Source organism: Bacillus rossius, chromosome 17 (genome assembly GCF_032445375.1).
Source record: "Bacillus rossius redtenbacheri isolate Brsri chromosome 17, Brsri_v3, whole genome shotgun sequence".
NCBI lineage: Eukaryota > Metazoa > Arthropoda > Insecta > Phasmatodea > Bacillidae > Bacillus > Bacillus rossius.
Genome location: NC_086344.1, coordinates 3,592,047 through 3,613,061, shown reverse-complemented (window position 1 = coordinate 3,613,061; position 21,015 = coordinate 3,592,047). Strand labels below are relative to the sequence as shown.

At 34.3% G+C, this 21,015-nt stretch overlaps 1 protein-coding gene and 1 long non-coding RNA gene across 3 annotated transcripts in view; both read right to left on the bottom strand.

The window, feature by feature from the left end:
- Positions 1 to 205: 205 nt before the first annotated feature.
- The window catches only part of LOC134541016 (alpha-tocopherol transfer protein-like), a 79,645-nt gene continuing 58,835 nt past the window's right edge, over positions 206 to 21,015 (bottom strand). For both annotated transcript variants that reach the window (XM_063384143.1, XM_063384141.1), the window contains exons 5-7: positions 11,347 to 11,457; positions 6,012 to 6,117; positions 206 to 3,184 (exon numbers count right to left, since the gene is read on the bottom strand). In XM_063384143.1, coding sequence (XP_063240213.1) covers positions 3,033 to 3,184; positions 6,012 to 6,117; positions 11,347 to 11,457 — 369 coding nt within the window. In that variant the 3' untranslated portion in view covers positions 206 to 3,032. The remainder of the gene's footprint in view (positions 3,185 to 6,011; positions 6,118 to 11,346; positions 11,458 to 21,015) is intronic.
- LOC134541018 (uncharacterized) lies at positions 15,309 to 19,418 on the bottom strand. Its single transcript, XR_010076536.1, has 2 exons — positions 19,334 to 19,418; positions 15,309 to 17,089 (listed from the first exon to the last, which is right to left on the bottom strand). It is a non-coding gene; the product is annotated as an uncharacterized LOC134541018 (long non-coding RNA).

Sequence of the window (21,015 nt, the reverse complement as noted above, 5' to 3'; positions counted from 1 at the left end):
GCACGAATTTACATCTTAAATGATAACTACTAACGTGTAAAATTACACATAACAAGTTATATGTGTGAATATAACAAAGAAAAAAAATATTTATTTATCATACCAATGTAGTGTTAAAAAAATTATTACATCAGTCGAAAATGATTGGAAACAATTTAAATTGTAAAATTGTATTAAAATTAAAAGGTAAAAATATTCATCAGAGTCAATTTATACAAACCATTTATTTGCATAAATACATATCCATACTAAAAATATATTTTTAAATGCAGGCTTGTATACACTTACAGTTTATATGGTACCTAGAAAAACATATATTTACGCTAAGGCTAAACTCATTACCATATTATTTCTTAGTGTGTACAATAGTTCAAGAGTACAAGACATCAGACTAACTTTCAAAAGGAGTGGAATGTTGCAATATCAGTTCACTTAGGATCATAGAATATTTTAAATAATACTAAATGGTAATAAATTAAGAAAAAAACAATTAAGTACAAAGTGTAAAATAAGAGTCTTAGCTACAAAAAATTTATATATAATAATTTGCGAAGAAGTAAAACCCTACATAGATACTCATAGTTTCTATAAAATTACCTAAAAAAATATTTAAATTTACTAGTGTTTCATGATACATTCCAGATAGTATAAATAAAACAATAGCTATGACAAATTTACCAAAACCGATGTGTCCAATGATGGAAATTTTATTGTGATTTTACTTAAACACAAGAGTAAAAATACACCAACACATGTCATTGCAAAATTACACTTACATTGGTTGGGTCTGCTGTCACACACAGTTTGTGTAAAATCACACTATTTTTGGTGTAAAGCAACATATATACTACTATACAATTGTTGTCATTGTAAACATTCTGTGTTGTTAAGTGCTATTGTCATTGTGTTGTCCATAGTACTTGTTAATCTTCATCGTTGTGTTTATATGTTTGCTCCGTTGTTCAGGTTTGTTGTCTACCTGAATTTAATCTGATTCTTTGTTGTTAGCGCAATATGTTCGCCTGTGTTGTTATATTTTTCAAGACTAAGTTCCTTTAACGGAATTATTGTGCTGTCTAATATTTAGAGGTTGAACATTTTTTGTCCGTGCTGTCGTCGTTGTGTTGTTCATAATACTTGTTTAGTTTCATTGTTGGTTCCGTTTGTCCGACATCAGCTGATTCAGTTGTATTTTCTGTTAATTTTTAATGACAATATTTTTTATTTTCGCATGACAAATAGTGCAAAACTGCAATGGTGTATGTCCAAAAAACTGCATTAAATCGAAATACCCCATTGCAGGAATAATTTAAAGGACGTATATCATATATAATTAATTATATATTAGGTCATATCATTGGTAAACTATTTTTGGTCGTTCGAGTATTAACGTAACAATTATGTGGTTTGGAGTCCTTTAAAAGCAAACAATGTGGTTATATTGTATGCTTTTTGACTGCATTTTCATGAAGAGATAAGGGAAATTTTAATGTAAATGTGCTTGAGTCGCAATGATCTGAAGGCTGTTTGCTCAAATAAGTCGCAAAAGAATAAAATATTTGGACACCAAAAACATCAATTACCACTGATTTCAAAAATAATAATTTAAGAAAGATATTGGTACAGCGTTGCACGTGAGATTCTATTTGGAATCCTTTATCTTACACAGGAAAAAAAAATTGTATCTACTTAAAAAAATATATTCCTTTGCAAACCAGTTGCCGAAATATTTTTGTAATACTACAAAACAGAACATGTATTTTTACAACATATAGCTATGGTTATTTTTGCATATATGAAATACGTTTGAATAGATAATACAGAGTATTTATTACGTAAATTTAGGCATAATTTTATATTTCAATTGATGCTTCAATAAAAAGTAATACTTTTAAAACATCTAAAAGATAATAGAATATTCAATAATTTAAGTTTATTTTGTTTTATTATGCTTATTAATGTATGTACACAGTTAATGCTGCAAAGATATTCAGGAAATGGTTTACCAAAAACGTATTCTATTGGAGGCACTAGGACAACACAAAGCATTAATGCCCTAGTAAGAATCCACACCAATTTTTTCTGCAAAGACTATTTTGTACTGATATAGTTGTTTTCATGTAAATGTACAAACTTACAAATATCTGTAATTTTACATGAATATTTCTGTTACATTTACAAATAAAAATACAGCATGTCACGTGTGTTGTGTTCTTTTAAATTACAATGACTGCAGAAGAAGTTTCAAAAAAGAACTCTTGGAAATATGTTTTAAAGAAGGTAAGTTCGTGTTATAGCATGGTAATTTCGAAATGTACAGTCCAATTTTAAAACACGGGAGGTTTTAATCACGTTAGAAAAGCATATATTTTATATGCAAAAATAATTTGCTGACTAATTCTTACATTTTTGCACAATTATACTAAGGAAAACTAATAAGTAACTCCAACAAATGTATAAAATATCATACATCATAACTTATGTAAAAAATGCAAAAAAAAATATTACCGTATATTGCATGTAAGCTGGAATCACACAATGTAAGATGCAATTATTCGAAAATGTACAGAACCTCTAATGAAAGAATATGACGCAATTCCAAAATAGAAAATAATTTATACATATATCTGATGCCAGTTATTAACATTTTTAAAATATTCCCTTGATGGCATTCGTTATAAAAAAAGTAGGGCTGCGTTTAAAAGAAGATAATGTTCTACAACTGGCCAAAAATGTTCTTGGGACGAGCAGGTAAAATGACATCGTCCAAAATTTACGTAATGAAATCTAAATGCCAGTCTGTTTTGCAACATCTTAGCAATTAACTTTTTCATCAAGGTTCACCAGTTTTTGAATAACATGCATTTGGCTTATTTCCGACCCCTGTTTCTGGTGCAAAGACATCACGTGATCAGTAATCTATCACAAGAGATTGCATGAGAGTTTTGGAAATTTGCATGGTTTTTGCGTGAATCATGCACTGTGTGATTTCTGCTTTATTAGCATGGAAAAATAAAAACACAAAATTCAATTCAGTCTATGTCAAGTTTCTTGAAGGAACCTACTATTCCAAATGCACCTTTTGACTTTTTGTCCGTTCCTAGTCTTTTTGATTCGTTTATTTGCAGTTTTTCTTCTTCTAGGAACCAATCACGGTGTAGTTTCATCTCTTCGATTGTTTTACCTGTGAAAATATAAAGACACCTTCAACATGATAAACTCAAAACAGGTTACAGATAATTGATAGTTAGAACTAAGATTATTTTCACATTTATTTCACTCCAGGCTAGATTCCAATTGCCCGTAGGCCTACATAATAATAAATTTTAGAATGTCCATTGGTCGACAGCAAGTTTACATACATTTGGCATGCAATACGTGATGGGGAAACCAATTATTCTCCTTGGGCGTATCAAGAGCACTGTGGTCCAATCATTAACATTAAGACTTGATGTAAGCTTTTGGAGATACACCATTGCTAAGCTCATGTATGTCTGTAGAAGAAAACAACAAAAAACCCAAAATACAAAAACAAAAACACAAATTAAGCAAATAATTGCTGTTGTCAATAGAATATAAACACCACATAATATTCCATAACAGGAATATGGTCAACAAACAAAGAAAAAAAAGAAAAATGGACTAACAGTACGAAAAAACCCCCACAATTAATGACAGCACAAAAATATTGAACCCAAAAAATGTTAGTTTTTTGTAGTTTTCTTCTACAGACATACATGAGCTTAGCAATGGCTTATGTCCAAAAGCTTACATTAAGTCATGCTCTTCCATTGCACAAATCTTTCAAAGATAATTAACATTAAGCTGATGCATATGTGTTTCAAGTCTACTTTGATAACAATGGATACACAAAAAAATCGTGGCTTTATTGATAATTGAATGCTATAACTAAATAAACCATAAAAGCTAGAAAAAAAAACATTCATCAATAAATTTTTGACGATAAATAGTATTCACATACAAATAATTCTCTAGTTACTTTCTTCCATTCAAATGTTAATATATAATATTCATTAATCCTTTATTTCCTGACTCCAGTATTAATGAAACACCAAACGGCAACTTGTTTGGTAGAAAAGTCTTATCTGATATAATTATTTTTAAAATCATATTTAAGAACAGTTGACATTGAAACTTAAATTATGTATTTACACAACCATTGGTTTCGCTTGTCATTGTTAAACTCGGTGGAGCCAAACATTTTTCATAATGACTTAAGCTGTTAATTTTTAGTAATTCAATTTTCAAATTTACATCCTGATATATCTTGGAAAGCCTTAAATTGGCAGTCACTACATAAGTTCCTCTGGGTACTATGTCCTACCAATAGAATGTGCTTCATCCAGCTTGATGACTCGCATATAAATGCGATGTGACTCAGTTCGGCAGTGTCGAATGTGTAGTGTAGTGTAGTGTAGTGTAGTGTAGTGTAGTGTAGGGGAGTCATTAATTAGTGTAATTTAGTTAATTGAAACGATTACTTGTCATTTCATTCAAGCAGTATTCATAAAAATTTCAAAAATTTGTATTTTTAATTGTTATTTACATTTACCACAAAATTTTAAAATAATTTTAACAAATTTCATTTTTATTCATTATAGGGTAAAATATATTAAAACAATGGAAATATAATATGTTAAGTGATGTTAATTTGTTAAAATATATCATTTTCTAACAATTTTCATTGTAAGGACAGTCAAATAATGTATCAAACTGAGATTTGTTTAAATTTTAAACATTTATCAACAAAAAAATTTAAATTATTCATGAGTAGTTTAAAATTAATTTTTTTATGTTAACTAAAGTACCTTAGGTTTTGATTCAGTAGCATTCACTGATTCATCAATTAGCAAAAATTTAGTTAACATAATATTTATTTGCCTTAATTTCGGTGAAACAAATCAGCAATTGGAACGTAGAGTGATAGTGCTAACAGGAAAATATCATTCGTTTATTTTAGACATTCACATCAACAACTGGTTGTTTGTCTTTCTATATCTACGAAATTTCAGTGATAAACCAGATTCTTCATTGTTTACTATTTTTTGATTATCATTGGCATGTTAGTGCATAATACAACTCTGATTTGATGCGGACTGATTACAAAATGGGTCAAAATGAACCCACTGATAGTACTGATAACTATAAACCTATACGTGGAGAACTTTTAGATTCTAAATTTATATATTCTGCAAAGATGTTTGAAATATATATCGTGTTAGCAAGATTTATTTGACATAATTAATATTTCAATTAGTAATAACAGTAATGCTATAAATCAGTAAAAATTTAAATAAAATGTATTAAAAACTTTTATCTTTATTGCACAGTCATCATACAGTTTCTTTTAATGCATGAATCACAGATAGTTCTGCTACCCTGAAGATTGCGACTGCAAGGTTAACCGAAACGTCATTGAGATATTCGTTTTCGATGCGGCTAAAAAAAGGAACTTCACATTCATACACGGATTGAATGTGATAGAATATGATCGTGCTTTAGTTTGCACTTTTATATAGACAACTATCTCACAACATTTTTTTTTTTAAATTTGGATGTTAGAGACAAATTTAATTGAAATTAGGCTCTGACAGCCAAATATAAGGTCATGTTTTTTTTTTTTTTTTTTGCAGTTCCGAAGTATGAACAAATTGCAATAACATACGTGTATGCTTTATAAATTTAATGATTAGTAGAGACCGGAAAAATTCGCGGGTTCAATGACCTCCAGGATAGACTCTACTACGCTATACACACTCAGGCCAATGCCACCTGTTCATTGGCTGCTGACTTGTGAGTCGTCTCGACTGGGTGGCCTGTGATTCGACACTTCTATGAGTGAGGGTCTCTAATTGGCCCTCACTCCTCCAGATTAACAGTGAACCAGTGGTAGAAGCAGCGCTAACGTATAATTATTTTAATTGTAGCATATCACGAAATGAATTCGCGAATTTTGCAGGTCTCTAGTGATTAGGTTCGCGCGTACTTACTGTGCAAGTCCTTGAAAGAGCCGGCTTCCCCTCCATACTCAGTTGGAAGTATTTCTCGAGGAACACACTTGTACAATGACTCCATACCGCTTCCATGAACTCTTAACTGGAATAAAAATCATACACAATATCTCATCTACAGAAAAATAAATTAATATACTTCAAACAAGCATCGTAATCACAACTAATTATTGTTTGTAGAGTTGAAAGTGAATTGAACCCACCAAATACAGCTGTGTGCCGTTTATTGGTATGATTGGCACAGATTTTAATTTTTAGGCTCAAATTTTCATTTTTAAATTTTTTACAATTTTTATTCTTATTTAATTTTTGTCAGACTTCTGTACACTCATATCAAACCTTTTTTATCCTAGTTCTCTTTCCCTGGTTTTCGGCGCACATTAGTGGCCGTGACCTTAAGTCTCTCCCTCTCTCTTTTCTTTGGCCGCCAGAGAGCACACTTGTCCCCCACCCCTTTAGCCCCATGCTGGTTGCAAGTCACCTAGCGCGAGATTTGCGAGTCGAAGTTAAACTTAGTTCAACTGCGCCTCCATAGAGCGCGCGGCGCTCGGCGGCTATAGAGGTTTTTACCAAGCAACAGACCTTCGTTTTACCTTGCCTCGGACGTCTTCGGCTCCTTTCGGCGCTGAGCCATATCCCCCCCCCCCCTCCTTTTTCGGCCTACCGGGTCCCAGCATCCTTTTTTTTAGACGATCTAGCCGCCATGATGGATTAATGCGCGGGCTGTTGGGCTGACTACATCGGCGTCTCTGTCGATCTGCTTCTTGAATAATAAATCGCGTGCAGATCTGCCTTCTTCTGCGCTATAGGATGTAATCGTCTTGGCCGAGGGAATTTTTCCCTAAAACTTTTCTTTGTCTTCTGTTAGTTAGTCAGCCAACCCGAATAGCTAATTTTAGTTGTGCTTCCGCGACATCTCCGCGATGCGCGTCCTAACTGGCGATCGCGCAACATGAATGGAATCATCTGTCATCACCCTGCTTCGGTGAGTCTTTTGCATTCAATATTTCCCCCAATTCGCTCCTTTTTAAAGGGCGTTTTCCCGATTGATGGTCTGAGTGCGACCTGGTCTAATCTCTGGTGATATTGGACCTTGTTGCAGGCAGGGCGCAAGAGATACCCCCCGATTGAAGAAACACCCCCGTCATCCGAGAGTCACCCCTGCACAAATGGTCGTGATTGAAAGTCAATTGAGTGAACCCCAACAAAATTTATTCTGCTCTTCCCACCGAATTTTACCTGGTCGTGAGTTCTGAACGACAAAATTTCATAAATCTTGGTGTGCCAGTGGACAGGGGAGAAGTGTTTGTTAACGATGTAAAGTTATATCTTCAGTAATTGTAACTCAAGAATAATCAACCCTTATCAGACATGGTGTTATTGTAATTTTTTTGCATAAGATTCAAAACCAAGGCAATATATTCTAACTATTTTTGTAAACATTTCACTATGGCTAGAACCTTGTTAAATTTTCGCTAGATTCGCGGTCCGGACTCGCTAGCACTATAAATTGTGTTCATGTTTTCTTCATTAATGATTGCTAAGATGTTAAAATGCTAATTGGTTGATCGATGGTTAATCTGCCTTGATCTTTTCTGGTAAAATCTAATTAAAGAAAGATTATGCACTACATAAAAGAATATTAATATAAATAAACCAGCAAGCCTATAGATCACATGACTTATTTTGTTGTTTTTATTTAATTGAGTACATATATGTATATTTCTACCGATCCACTGACTCCCAAATGGATTGTTTGTAGGGAGTTTCTAAATTATTTCGTTCTCCGCCTCGTGCCACCTCTGGTGATGTTCGAATTTTATGTGAATTTTGTAGCTTGTTGCTCAGCTGTTTCCTAGGACTTTTAAGAGGTGTTATAACACTAAAAATCAAAGGCACGAGGGGCGTTACAGCTGCAATACAAAATTTAAAAAAAAAAAATTGGTTGTCTGTAAAGTCGGTTTACGGACGATAGTTTAACGTGACAACGTCATAACAAAACATTGATGAAATTATTGCATACTTTTATGAATAAAATTTTATCATTTTTATTTAATTATCACTATTTTGTATGGATACAAAGAAGGAGTGAAATGAAATCTTCAATTTAATTGATAAATTTACTTTTATTTGCACTCATTATTCAAATATGTTTATTACTTTTACGACGAGATTATTTTAACTATAACTTTTATACATGTTTGCTATTTAACTTCTTCCAATCTGTGTTATTCTGTTAAGGATAGGACGATGATAGGAAAAGTAGGAAACGAATTGGAGTGTTTCAAGTTTAATGTGCCTCGAAAAAGTCAAATCGATGGTTGTTCCAATCGAGTGGAAGAGAGATAAATGCGGCACAAGCGTACAATGAGTGTAACGAGACCGCGTAACGGGACAATGTCCGTAACGGGACACATTTTTGTGCGTGCAGCCGGCGTATATCGATTTATTAGACGTTGTCACGCCAAAAAATATATGTACGAACTAGTCTTTCAGTCCTTGCCAGAGATGTGTAACATCTAACATCAGTAACAAGCAAATTCATGTATTTTCATGTTACAAATGTTATACTACGAAACTGGAACACGAAATAAACGTAGAATTATTTCAATAATGCTGAGTGTAATATATAGATATACACATACATATATACATATATATACACACAAAAACACGAAATTTGTTTTCAAATAGATTTCTCGACGCGAATCAAAGTACTTTCCACACCCGCAGTTAGAATTCTTTGCCAGAGCATCTATGTCAACTATAGGATCATTCGATTCGCAGACCGAAAATTTAAATTACATAATGAAAGTGCTCCACTACAAGCGAAAAATACATGACACAATACTGAACCTTGGCTTTGGACCTGAATTTTGACAAGGAATATTATTGAAATGCTGCGCATCTTGTTAAAATTCATTAAAAAGTTTATACTATGAAGTTTCCCTTTGGCTTTGTGAGCTTCGGTTCGCACCATCTCCCACAGAAGACAGCACCGTGGCTACACATTTCCGTTACATGCAACTTCCGTTCTTACCATATTACTCCTACCGAATTCCGTATACTGAGAGCTAAGATGTTACAAATCAAAAAATTAAAATATATTTACTTTAAAACATGGTCTAAAGTATTCCCAAGGCTTTGAGTATGCCTTTTAAGTTAGAGGTGAACAACTGTTTTATTAATTTTATTGACTGAACACATTTTTATAACCATCGCAAAACTTGTTTCTGTGGTGAAATAATTTCATCAGAATAACTGGAGGTATAAAAACATCGCAAACTTGTATGGGTGATATAGTATGTTACCCCCAATTAGTTCAATGAAATCATTCTGTAACATCAATAAATTTTGGGGTGGTCATAGAAATTTGTTTTATTAAAACATTAAGATTCTTATGTTTCAATCTTAAGCACCTAAGAAGTCTAAGATGTTCAAGTACTACTTATTGATTTCTGGTCCGAGTCCACATCCATACCAAATTATAGCGTGCCTCTTATACTCTACACAGAAAAAAAATTTATGTACATTTACAAAAGATTCCTTTGGTAACAAGTTGCCAAGAAAAAGTTTGTGGTACTAAAAAACATATAGTCCTTATTGTAACTTTTTACAACACATGGCTATTTTTAAATTTGCGTTATATGAAATACGTTTTCTGTGATGATACTGAGTATTTCTTACGTAAATTGGTGAAAAATGTTATATTTTAAGTGATGTTTCAGTAAAGTTTAATTCAATAAGTAGACATTTTTATAGTTTTTTTATGCTTTTTAATGTGTGCAGTTAATAATGAAAAGTTATTCGATGAACAATTTACAAATAACTTTTACAAATCAAGCTACTAGGAGAACAAAAAGCATAAATGCACTCAGTGTTACTGTGTAAATGTAAAAAATTACAAATATCCAAAATTTTACATGAATATCAAATCAAATTTACAGTGTTAAGAAGAAAGTTGGGAATCCCTGCTATAATTTTTATCTCCAGGACATTGGATCTGTGCTGGTTGAGTGTCTTATGCTACTATTTTGACACATTGTTCGATCCATGCTTTTGCACTAAATGAATGTGAATTTGTAAGATTCACGACGGAATGCCTAGCTTATGCGCTTCTTGCACAATAGATTGAAGGCCTTCGTTGCAAAATTCACTTTCTAATTCTTGCTCCTCGACTTAGACTAAGTCCTCGGAAATGATGGCTTTCCCCATTTTTCATCACGCTTATTGCAGTCATCTCCAAGGGCCACAGAGAACTTGACCATAGTTGAAACAAGGCTGGCCGAAACGACGCACACTTCAGGTTTGTGAAATCAATATTAATTTATATTCAGGTGTTTGCGATGATTTCTAGTGTTGTATTGAATTTTGTTTTGTAAATGGAACAGAAATATTGATGACTTGATGTACCTAAGCTTTTGGACATATGCCATTGCTAAACAAATGTTCAGAAATAGTGTATGTCCAAAAGCTTATATCAAGTCATGCACTCCCATTGCACAAATCTTTCAAAGACAATAGAAATATTCATGTAAAATTATAGATATTATATATTTGTAAATTTTTTCATTTACATGAAAACAACTATAAACAAAATAGTGTTAGCAGTAAACCTGGGCTCGTGTTCTTACTCGCGAATTTGTGATTGTGTTGTCCCAGTACACACAATAGTTAAAGTTATTTGTAAACCGTACCCTGGATAGTTTTACAGTATAAACTGCGCACATTAATAAGCATAATAAAACAAAATAAAGCCAAACTGTTAAATATTCAATTATATTTTTCATTGTTAAAATAAATATGCTTGAATGAAACATATCAAAAATTAAAATAATGTGCCAATTTTCGTTAATAAACACTCAGTTTTATCTCAAAAATCGTATTTCAAATATGCAAAAATAACCACAGCCATGTGTTTCGAAAAGTTACCAATATATTCCTTGTAGTGTTACAAACTATTGGCAACTGGATTCTAAACGAATCATTTTCGCAGGCTTTCATGGCCATCGTCTGAAGTAGCTTGACTTCCGGGGTTGCAGCCGCGTCCCTGACGAAAAAATTCACCGACGTTTCGGTCGACAATGCAGTCGCCATCATCAGGTAGCAGTTAACCTACAACTGCTCCCTGATGATGGCGACTGCCATGTCGACCGAAACGTCGGCTAATTTTTTTTTCGCCAAGGGACGCGGCTACAACCCAGAAGCAAAGCCACTTCTAAAAGGAATCTTTTGTAAAAGTACACAATGTTTTTGTCTGTCTACTTAGTGGGCCGTCCGTCGGTGAGTTGACTTGAGCAGTTTGTTCTGTCACCTTCTCTAGGAGCTCGCTCTTCAGGAAGGGCCTCGCTATCGCCAGGAGCTTCTCCGTCACGGACACGCAGTTCACCACGTGGAAGTTGACGATCCTGCCCGGGAACCCGTCCTGCCAACGCAACAAGTCGAGGGTTTCAGGCATACCACTGTTGGAACAAAAATAAGATTACACATTAAATATCAAAGGGCAGACATATCATTTAAACTTTTCTTAATCTAGCTTCATAATTTACTTATAAAAGGTTTTTAAGACATGCCAATTTGCAATAAAAAATAAGATACATTAAATATCACTGGGCTCACATATCATTTCAAGTTTGCTTAATATTGCTTTATAATTTACTTATAAAGGTTTTTAGGTATACCAATTTGCAATAAAAATAAGATTTCACATTAAATAACACATGGCTGACATATCATTTAAACTTTTCTTAATCTAGCTTTATAATTTACTTACATAAGGTTTTTAAGGCATACCAATTTGCAATAAAAATAAGATTACACATTAAATATCACTGGGCTGACATATCATTTAAATTAACTTAATCTAGCTTTAGGTATAATTAACTTATATAAGGTGTTTAAGGCATACCAATTTGCAATTAAAAATAAGATTACACATTAAATATCACAGGGCTGACATATCATTTAAAGTTTGCTTAAACTTGCTTGATAATTTACTTATAAAGGTTTTTAGGTATACCAAGTTGCAATAAAAATAATTTTTCACATTAAATAACACAAGTGACGAGCACAACGCTGCGAGACGTTGCTCAGTAATTTTCCCTGCTGGGTTTGACACTTGGATGTTTTTGTCTATGCGAGCCGTATAGTTCACAGGCCTGAGAGCCACGCCCTAAAAGTTCTGACGTTCTCAGCAGTTAGCTGATCGATTGTGAAAAAAAAAAAAAAAAAACCAGAATTGTTCATGGTTCTATGTATTTTACTGCCATAGAGTATTTTAACTAACCTAACATAACCAATATTAATTTTAGTTTCGATATAATTACCTTACCAATTTCCCGGAAAATATAACATTATTATTTATTCCACTTACCAAACACATTTTAACATTAAAATTTCACTTCGGTAAACTATGAAACGGTTTGGGTTGTGGTTGTGGCTTTTACCTTTGTGAACTGTAGGCTATCTCTTGTCATTAAGTTGATGTCACCCTGGTAAGCATTTTGTAAACAATACACACCAATGCTGTACATTTAGTTCTTAAAATGTTACAGACGTTTACAGAAGTTTCCAAAATATTTCCAGACTAAATAGGTACTTTGAAATCTACCTACGCCTGTAGGCTGTAACGAAATGAATTTTTTTAAATTTTACACTTATTTTGTTTAACCCCTTGCCTCAATGGTTTGTATAAACAAATTTGGTTTCCGAGAAACATTTTTGATACAAATTATAGAATAAACAAAACAATTGTAACAATTCGATGTTGTGCCGACGAAAGGGTTTATATTGTCCTCCAACCCATTCAATTTGATAGTTTTCCTTCAACTGTTTATTACATTTATTTTAATTTTAGCATAGCTAAGAGCGACAGTATTTTCTGTCCCTTATCAACATATCTATAGCTTGCTTTCTTGAATATAAATTAAACTTAATTTCACTTTGTACAATTGACGACTTAAAGTAATACGTTAATGCGCTTCAACTGTCAACCGGGAATAAAAGAGCCTACAATGTTTTTTAGCGCATTCTATACTGCATTTTATGGACGCATTTAGCTTTGGAAGACTTTCTGAGAGCCAATATTAAAGTTGGTCGTGTTATTTTTGTCGTGATACTGTGATCCTATGCTATTTACTATCGTGATGAAACGCTGTATGACGCCTAATCATTTTGTCATGTCGTGTTCGTCGTAGCATTGTGATTTCAGCTTAAAACCATTCGCAACTACATTGAATTTGACCTTGAAAAGCAATTTCTCTACACATATATAATTCTTAGAGTCAAATTTTTCGCCCTGGAGATCACAATCAAGCATAAATAAGGCCCCAAATTGAAGAAAGATGGTGGAGTGATAAAATACTTATCCACATTATACAGGAACCAGGATCAGATCCTAGTCTGGCAATCCTGATTTAAGTTACCCAAAAAAAACTTTAGGCAAATTTTGTGCTGGTCTCTTAAATTCCTTTATTATAGAAACTGTGGTCAATAAATTCACCAGTTTTCTGGGACTGCGTTTTTTTAGTGTATTCGTCTGTCTATAATAAAATAATTTTTAATAATACCTCTAAAAAAAACTTACGGCACAAGAAATGTTATCTGGACAACCCGGTCGTGTAAAAGAAGAAGCCTTGTTTATAACTTGGTGCAAGAAACATGAAAACATAGCATCCTGGTTCTGTAGCTCCGTGTTATGTATGTAGTATGAGGTGCGACTAGAGGACAAAATTGTAGCTTTCTGCTACCATGCGCGCGTCTGTAATTAGCCGATGGTGGGGGGAATATTGTCACGTGCACCTAGCCGGTGCCACCGCCATTTCTGTCACGATCCACCTTCAGAGGGGGGGGCGAGAATCGTAGCTCTTTACATAGAAACAACTCGCTTGGCATCAACTAGTCTTAACTTCATAAAATACTTTACTGTACCTAGGATCATAGGTTCGTCATCCCGTACAGGATGTCTGGTGAGAGCTGAACTAAGGAGATTTTGCAAAATAACATAATACTTAATTAAAATTATTTTATTCTTAAAGTCAAATACTCAACATCATTTTAAAGAACATTTAAATAGCGGGATTACAATTTAAAACAATAATCTCTTTACTTCCTTAACGATTGAACGACCTTACAAGAGAGAGAATGAGAGAACTTCACTAAACACTTCCCTAGTCCTTCCGAATACCTCAAATCATAACAAAGATAAGTCCATACTCACATTTTCCGAAAAGCCTTTCTTGATCGATTACTTTAAAAAAATAACGTAGGGGCCTCTCCTGCCCTTGAAATCCCGAACGAACATTACATTTTAAAAACTATGACGCGTGACCCCTGACGAGGGCCATAGCCTCCGCCCGAAAGCTTGACGACTACATTATGACCTAACTTAAACTACATCACGAACGAACTAACTAAACAACTCGTGGCCACAGGTGAGACGCATAGCCTCCGCCTGAGTGAGCCTGAATTCCTACATCACGAACGAACTAACAACTCGTGACCACAGGTGAGACGCATAGCCTCCGCCTGAGTGAGCCCCGAGTCACCAATCACTTGCGCTTAAATTCGCGCGCCCTGCCGCGCCTACCATAACAAAAGCTCGTTATTGAAGTCAAATTTACTAAACAACTAACTAGAACATCTGGGAAGGCTACCCCCCTCTACCCCGATGTGCAGGCCACACCGCGCGGCTTGTTACGACAGCGCGCCCCAGTAACTGCGGCCCGTGGCTGCGCCAGCGCGCGGCCAAACAAACAAACAAAATTCTGCAAGCCCGCAGCGCGCCGCGCCGGCCCCGTGCCCCAATTACATGGTCACGCCACTTGCGCTGACGAGTGAACAGAGCAGCCAGCCCAGAGTCCCGTCAGTAAAGTCCCTAAATTTGATTTCAACAACCCTGCAAAATTTCAACCCGCGACATAACCCTCCCCTCACAGAGCTCGAGCCCCATCGAGCTACCTCAAAATTACAAATTGTCTTTTTCCATTAAACCATAACTATAAATTCCTCATTTCACAAAAATAATAATTTTCTTAGTTCCTTGCTGTCTGAACATACATCTAGATTCTGCATAAGATTTATTTTAAAACAACAAGTATTCATAAAATTAAATGTAAAACTTTTATCTGGTTTGTTCTCACAGGAACCTTCAGAGGCTCGAGTTCTCAATTCAAAAAAAATTGTTCTGTTAGTGAAGCTCTCTTTACAAATTAAATTACTGTTCTTAGTTTCTCAGTATTCGTTAAACAATGTGCAAATTCTTGATAATTATTATTATTTTTTTTTTTTTCGGTTTCCGTTTATTACCATACTTCTTTCGTTCTTCAAAAAAAATTAAGTGTCCTTACAGTGTTTCAATTAATTAAACTCTTATCTCGTGAAGGTTGGTGCAACTCCTCGAAGTCAGTGTTGTCGAGAAGAGTAGCTCCCTGGGCTGGCCATCAGCAAACACCACTCAACTCCAACAGCTACTGGACTGGCTTCCAGGGCAGCTCACAACTTCTCCCCACATCTGCTTCGGAGTTGTGCCATCCTCATCACGAACAGATTACAATTCTGAAACATCATCAACAGGCATTACCATCACGCCTGACAAATACAAAACTAACTACTAAACTGCAATCGATGGGCAAGGATGCAAACACACAAAAAAATAAAATTAATTAATTCAACTGCTAACATAAAGTATCCCACCCTTAGCATAATCTAATCAGGCAAATAATTTGATAGGAAAAACTTAAGGAAGGGAAACATGACCTCCAATGATTTTCCCTAACTCTTGAGTCTTGATCTTCTCTATACAGCAAATAGTCCCCACGAAGTAACTGGGTTGAAGGTCAGTTCACATGACCCACCCATAACCTCTTCTACTCTTCTTTTCTTCTGGGGGCAACCACAATGCCCACCAATCTCTCTCCATGGTGCCGAACCAGCTATCCCATGAGAGTAAACAACGTAGTCAATAGAAGCGCAGAGGGGAAACACCAATCTCTGGCTTGTCGAGTCATAAAACTGCTTTGTCTTCTTCTTCTTCTTCTTCTGAGTAAAACATCTGATTAATCTTGCTACTATTCTTCCCAACAATAAAAAAAAAGTTCATCAGGTATCTTCATAAAAAAACATTCTAACTAATAATAAGTCTTCTTTTTCTTCTTTTTTTTCTGTTAGATGTAATAGAAGGCCATGTTAGGGAGGTTATAGGGAAAAAGAGTGGCCAATTCCCACCCCATCACCCACCTAGATCATGACTAATTAACTTTTAAACTTTCTATTTCAAACAAATTAAAAAAAAACATTTTTTTATTCAAACTTTTAAATTATAATTACTTTTACTTCATAACCTCAAAAGCTAATCAATAATTCTAAATGAAATTGTGATTTATTGCATCCTTGTTCCATCCGATCTGTTTGTTTATAACCTTTCTTGTAAAGTATAAAATTTTCAAACATTACTAATTCAAAAAAAAATTAAATTCTGGTGTCCTTTGAGTTACAATTAACTTTACTATTTCTTAGCTTGAAATAATTTAAGTTTTCAGAACTATTTCATTGTCTAATTCACAACACTTAAAAATCAACTCAAAACAACAAATCATCAAAATCAATAAGATCATCTGACCTACCTATCAGTACTGTGAACTTGAACTGTTCGTACACATTTATAATAAGCTATTGTATTTAAATTCCAACCTAAATAAGGTTTTAAAAAAAAAACTACTAATCCCTCTGTAAATTAAGAAAATTAACTTTAAAAATTAAACTTAAGGTATTAGTTCTTTTTGACAGCTACCACAACTCACTAGTTCCATTACATTACTATAACCTAAAAAGTTCTGTAAATAATGTTTATAACAAAAAAAAACTCCAGTTACTGTCTTCCATAAAAAAAAATAAAACTTTACATGACCTTATTAATCTCCACTTGTAAGTCCATGGCTGCCAGCTTTCTCTTCTCTTGAATCTTCAGTCTTGGCTCTTGTTTCAGTGATCTTGTATCTTGTCTCTCGAACTCTTGTCATCTTGTAAACTGGACTGCTGCTCAGCTCATCTTAAGGAATCTGTAACAGTTTCAAAAATACATGTTAATTTAAATTACATAATTCCTGTTCTTTGGTCCTAAAAAAAAATTGTATTATTAGTACACATTACCCTGAAACAACATTATTATTCATTGTTTATTACTTAAAAAAAAATGCTTTACCATAAAATCCTTTTTTGTTCTTTTCATTAGGCCTATTTATTTTCCTTCTTCTTAATTAAATTCTGCTTCAAATGTTAATCCTAACTTAAGACCTACCATCTATTTATTATTCATTACCTACATTATTTATGTTACCCTAAAATTCCCATAAGTTTCTAATACTTCCTATCAAAGACATTCTCTCTAAAAAAAAATTTACTTGTGACTCTTAACTTAACAAACTTAAAAAAAACTTTTACACTAGACTTAACTTATTATTCATTCTTAGTTACTAAATTTCTATATGTAAACTTTAGTACTTACAAACAAAAACTGCCTATTTCTCTCTACCTCTTAATCTCTTTCAATTATTACAATAATAATGTTACCTTGCATCTTTAAACTTTCTTCTTTTCAATTAAATTAGACATCTCATAACAATAAAAATTCTGCCTATACTCTTCTTATGGGTGTCCAACCCAACAACAAAATTTCAAATTCTCAAGTTTCCTTATATTTAAATTATGCAATGCACATAACCTCTGTGGTGCCTGTACCCTTTTAGGCCTACCACCTTCTCCTCTCACAGCATGACAACTCTTATTCCTCGGGGTCTGTATTCACTGTTACAAATCAAATATCTCAAAAAAATTAAAAACAAATTTATTATTTTAAGAAAACAAAAATTTACATTGAATTTACTATGGAGCCTGGAAATCTTAATGTCTCACAGCAGCTAACATGACTAAATCCCATGGAACCCCAGGTTTACATAACCTGTGCCCAAAAATTTAAGCATACCAGGCTTTCTCTGCACTGGTTTTACAGCATCACACACTATTTAGGGCCCCTGATCTGCCATCAGTCCCAAGGAGTTTTCCCACAACCCCTCTCTACACAAGCGCCTACCGCATTCCTCTCAATTGGCTATCGGTTTTACGGCATTCTTTTGGGATCCGACCATCAAGTTAGGGCTAATCGAACACTAAACCTCCATACTTCCAAACTAATGTAAATCAATTAAATTTTCTCTGTAATTTCTTAAAATCCAAATAAAAATTATTCAAACATGCCCAAGAAACTTTCAAAAAAAAAATTCATAATCTTATCTTCAAACCCTTAAAATAAAAATAAATAGATTACTCTGTTTTCTCCTTAATAACTGTAAACTATCAACAAATATCATGTCGTAAATTTTAACTATGCTTACTGACTCTTAATCATAAAATCTCATTTGTCCTAATTAATAAACAACCGATTTCCTTAAAATCTCACTGTATCTCTCACACTCAAACTTCACTGGCTGAATATCTCAATAAATTCAAAAACAATTATCTAAACTCTTAAAGAAACTCCTCCCCAATTATTCAAATTACTTCACCTTATTTTATTTCATTACTTAAAACACCTTACTCAAAAAAAATTAATTAATTATCTAGCTATCTTCCATTATTATTTATTTACCGAACAAAACTTTCTCCTAAATTAATTTAGTAAAATTCAATTTCACATTAGGCAAGTACACTAACTCTCTACAGCAATGTTTCTCATTTCCCTCCTTCCTAACTGAATCCAATCTTACTTAACCTCCAGGGAATTTACCTCACAAAATAACCAAAAATTTCACTGTAGTGCCTATCTGCTATAGGCCCACTACACAGGGGGCTCTAACCCCACCAACAAACTTCATTGAAATGGTACCCTATCCCATACAGGATAGCCACTTCGGTACTACCATGGGGAACTCCTGCCCCAAACTACTCACAACTCTCAGGATTCTCCTGACCCTTAATTCCGTAGTCAGCCCATCTCCTATGGTCTGCGCTACAATTCCCTTTCTTCCCAGGGACACAACGCCTCACCTTAGGGTCCCTCGCCCTAATGAAAACATTAATTTTGTCTCTCTGTTCTTTTGGAGTAAATTCCCTCTACACACAAAATCTAGCCTTCCCACTTTTCTCAATGCTTATCGATTTTATAGTGTACCTCCTTAATAATGTTTACAAATCCCAAAAAAATATTTTTAAAACCGAGGTAGAATTTAACTAACAAAAACATAAACAACTTACAACGAAACACTTCTAGCCTATACATCATACACTTCTTAAAATAAATTACTTACATACTGAAAGTTCCTCTTCTTCTAAAACACACTTAAATTTAAATTTATTTAACCAATAGTCTATTTTCTTATCGCTAAGTTACCGTACAGCTGATCAAAACAAGGTCACGGCCGTCCACGTCTCCGTATGAGCCCGTGACGTCACCGAATTCCATCAGGTGCGCCAACCCTCGCTTGCGGTTCCTCCGTTCTCCGCTAGGTCTCAGCACCTCCCCGTCACGTGTTCATTCTGCCACGTCCACTGACGTGTCGTTCTGAAACAACTCTCAACATTTTTCTAATTAAAACAAAACATCACTATAAATTCTATAACTCTCTTTTACATAAACTCTCGTTTTCTCTTTAATTCCTTTCTAACGTTTATCCTTCCCTCGACTGATTTAATTCGTACGTCTCGTCTCCTACGCGCACGACAACAAAACAAACTTCTCTTGAAAATAATTCCTATTTACGACAAAAAATTTTTATTTTAAATTATAATTCTCTTAACCTACAATCTTAAATTAACTTTAATAAAACTAAACCACTTGCATTATCTTTATTAAGTATTTAAATTATAACGTATTCTCCTCACGTAAAAATCCCCGATAAACTCAACGACTTAAAACAACTTATCACTATAAACTTTATCCTTACAAGTATACTCAAATAAACATCTGTTACGTCAAAAAAAAAATCTCAAAGACTTCCTCCACTTAGATTAAATTCCGTAATCCTCTCCTCAAGTAAACTCTTAATAACCTGCTATCAGAAGCTGAAACTAACTTAATAATAAACATAAAAATCTACCTCTCTCTCTCTCCAGAAATAGAACCTACCCGGCGCCTCCACCATTTCTGTCACGTGCACCTAGCCGGTGCCACCGCCATTTCTGTCACGATCCACCTTCAGAGGGGGGGGCGAGAATCGTAGCTCTTTACATAGAAACAACTCGCTTGGCATCAACTAGTCTTAACTTCATAAAATACTTTACTGTACCTAGGATCATAGGTTCGTCATCCCGTACAGGATGTCTGGTGAGAGCTGAACTAAGGAGATTTTGCAAAATAACATAATACTTAATTAAAATTATTTTATTCTTAAAGTCAAATACTCAACATCATTTTAAAGAACATTTAAATAGCGGGATTACAATTTAAAACAATAATCTCTTTACTTCCTTAACGATTGAACGACCTTACAAGAGAGAGAATGAGAGAACTTCACTAAACACTTCCCTAGTCCTTCCGAATACCTCAAATCATAACAAAGATAAGTCCATACTCACATTTTCCGAAAAGCCTTTCTTGATCGATTACTTTAAAAAAATAACGTAGGGGCCTCTCCTGCCCTTGAAATCCCGAACGAACATTACATTTTAAAAACTATGACGCGTGACCCCTGACGAGGGCCATAGCCTCCGCCCGAAAGCTTGACGACTACATTATGACCTAACTTAAACTACATCACGAACGAACTAACTAAACAACTCGTGGCCACAGGTGAGACGCATAGCCTCCGCCTGAGTGAGCCTGAATTCCTACATCACGAACGAACTAACAACTCGTGACCACAGGTGAGACGCATAGCCTCCGCCTGAGTGAGCCCCGAGTCACCAATCACTTGCGCTTAAATTCGCGCGCCCTGCCGCGCCTACCATAACAAAAGCTCGTTATTGAAGTCAAATTTACTAAACAACTAAC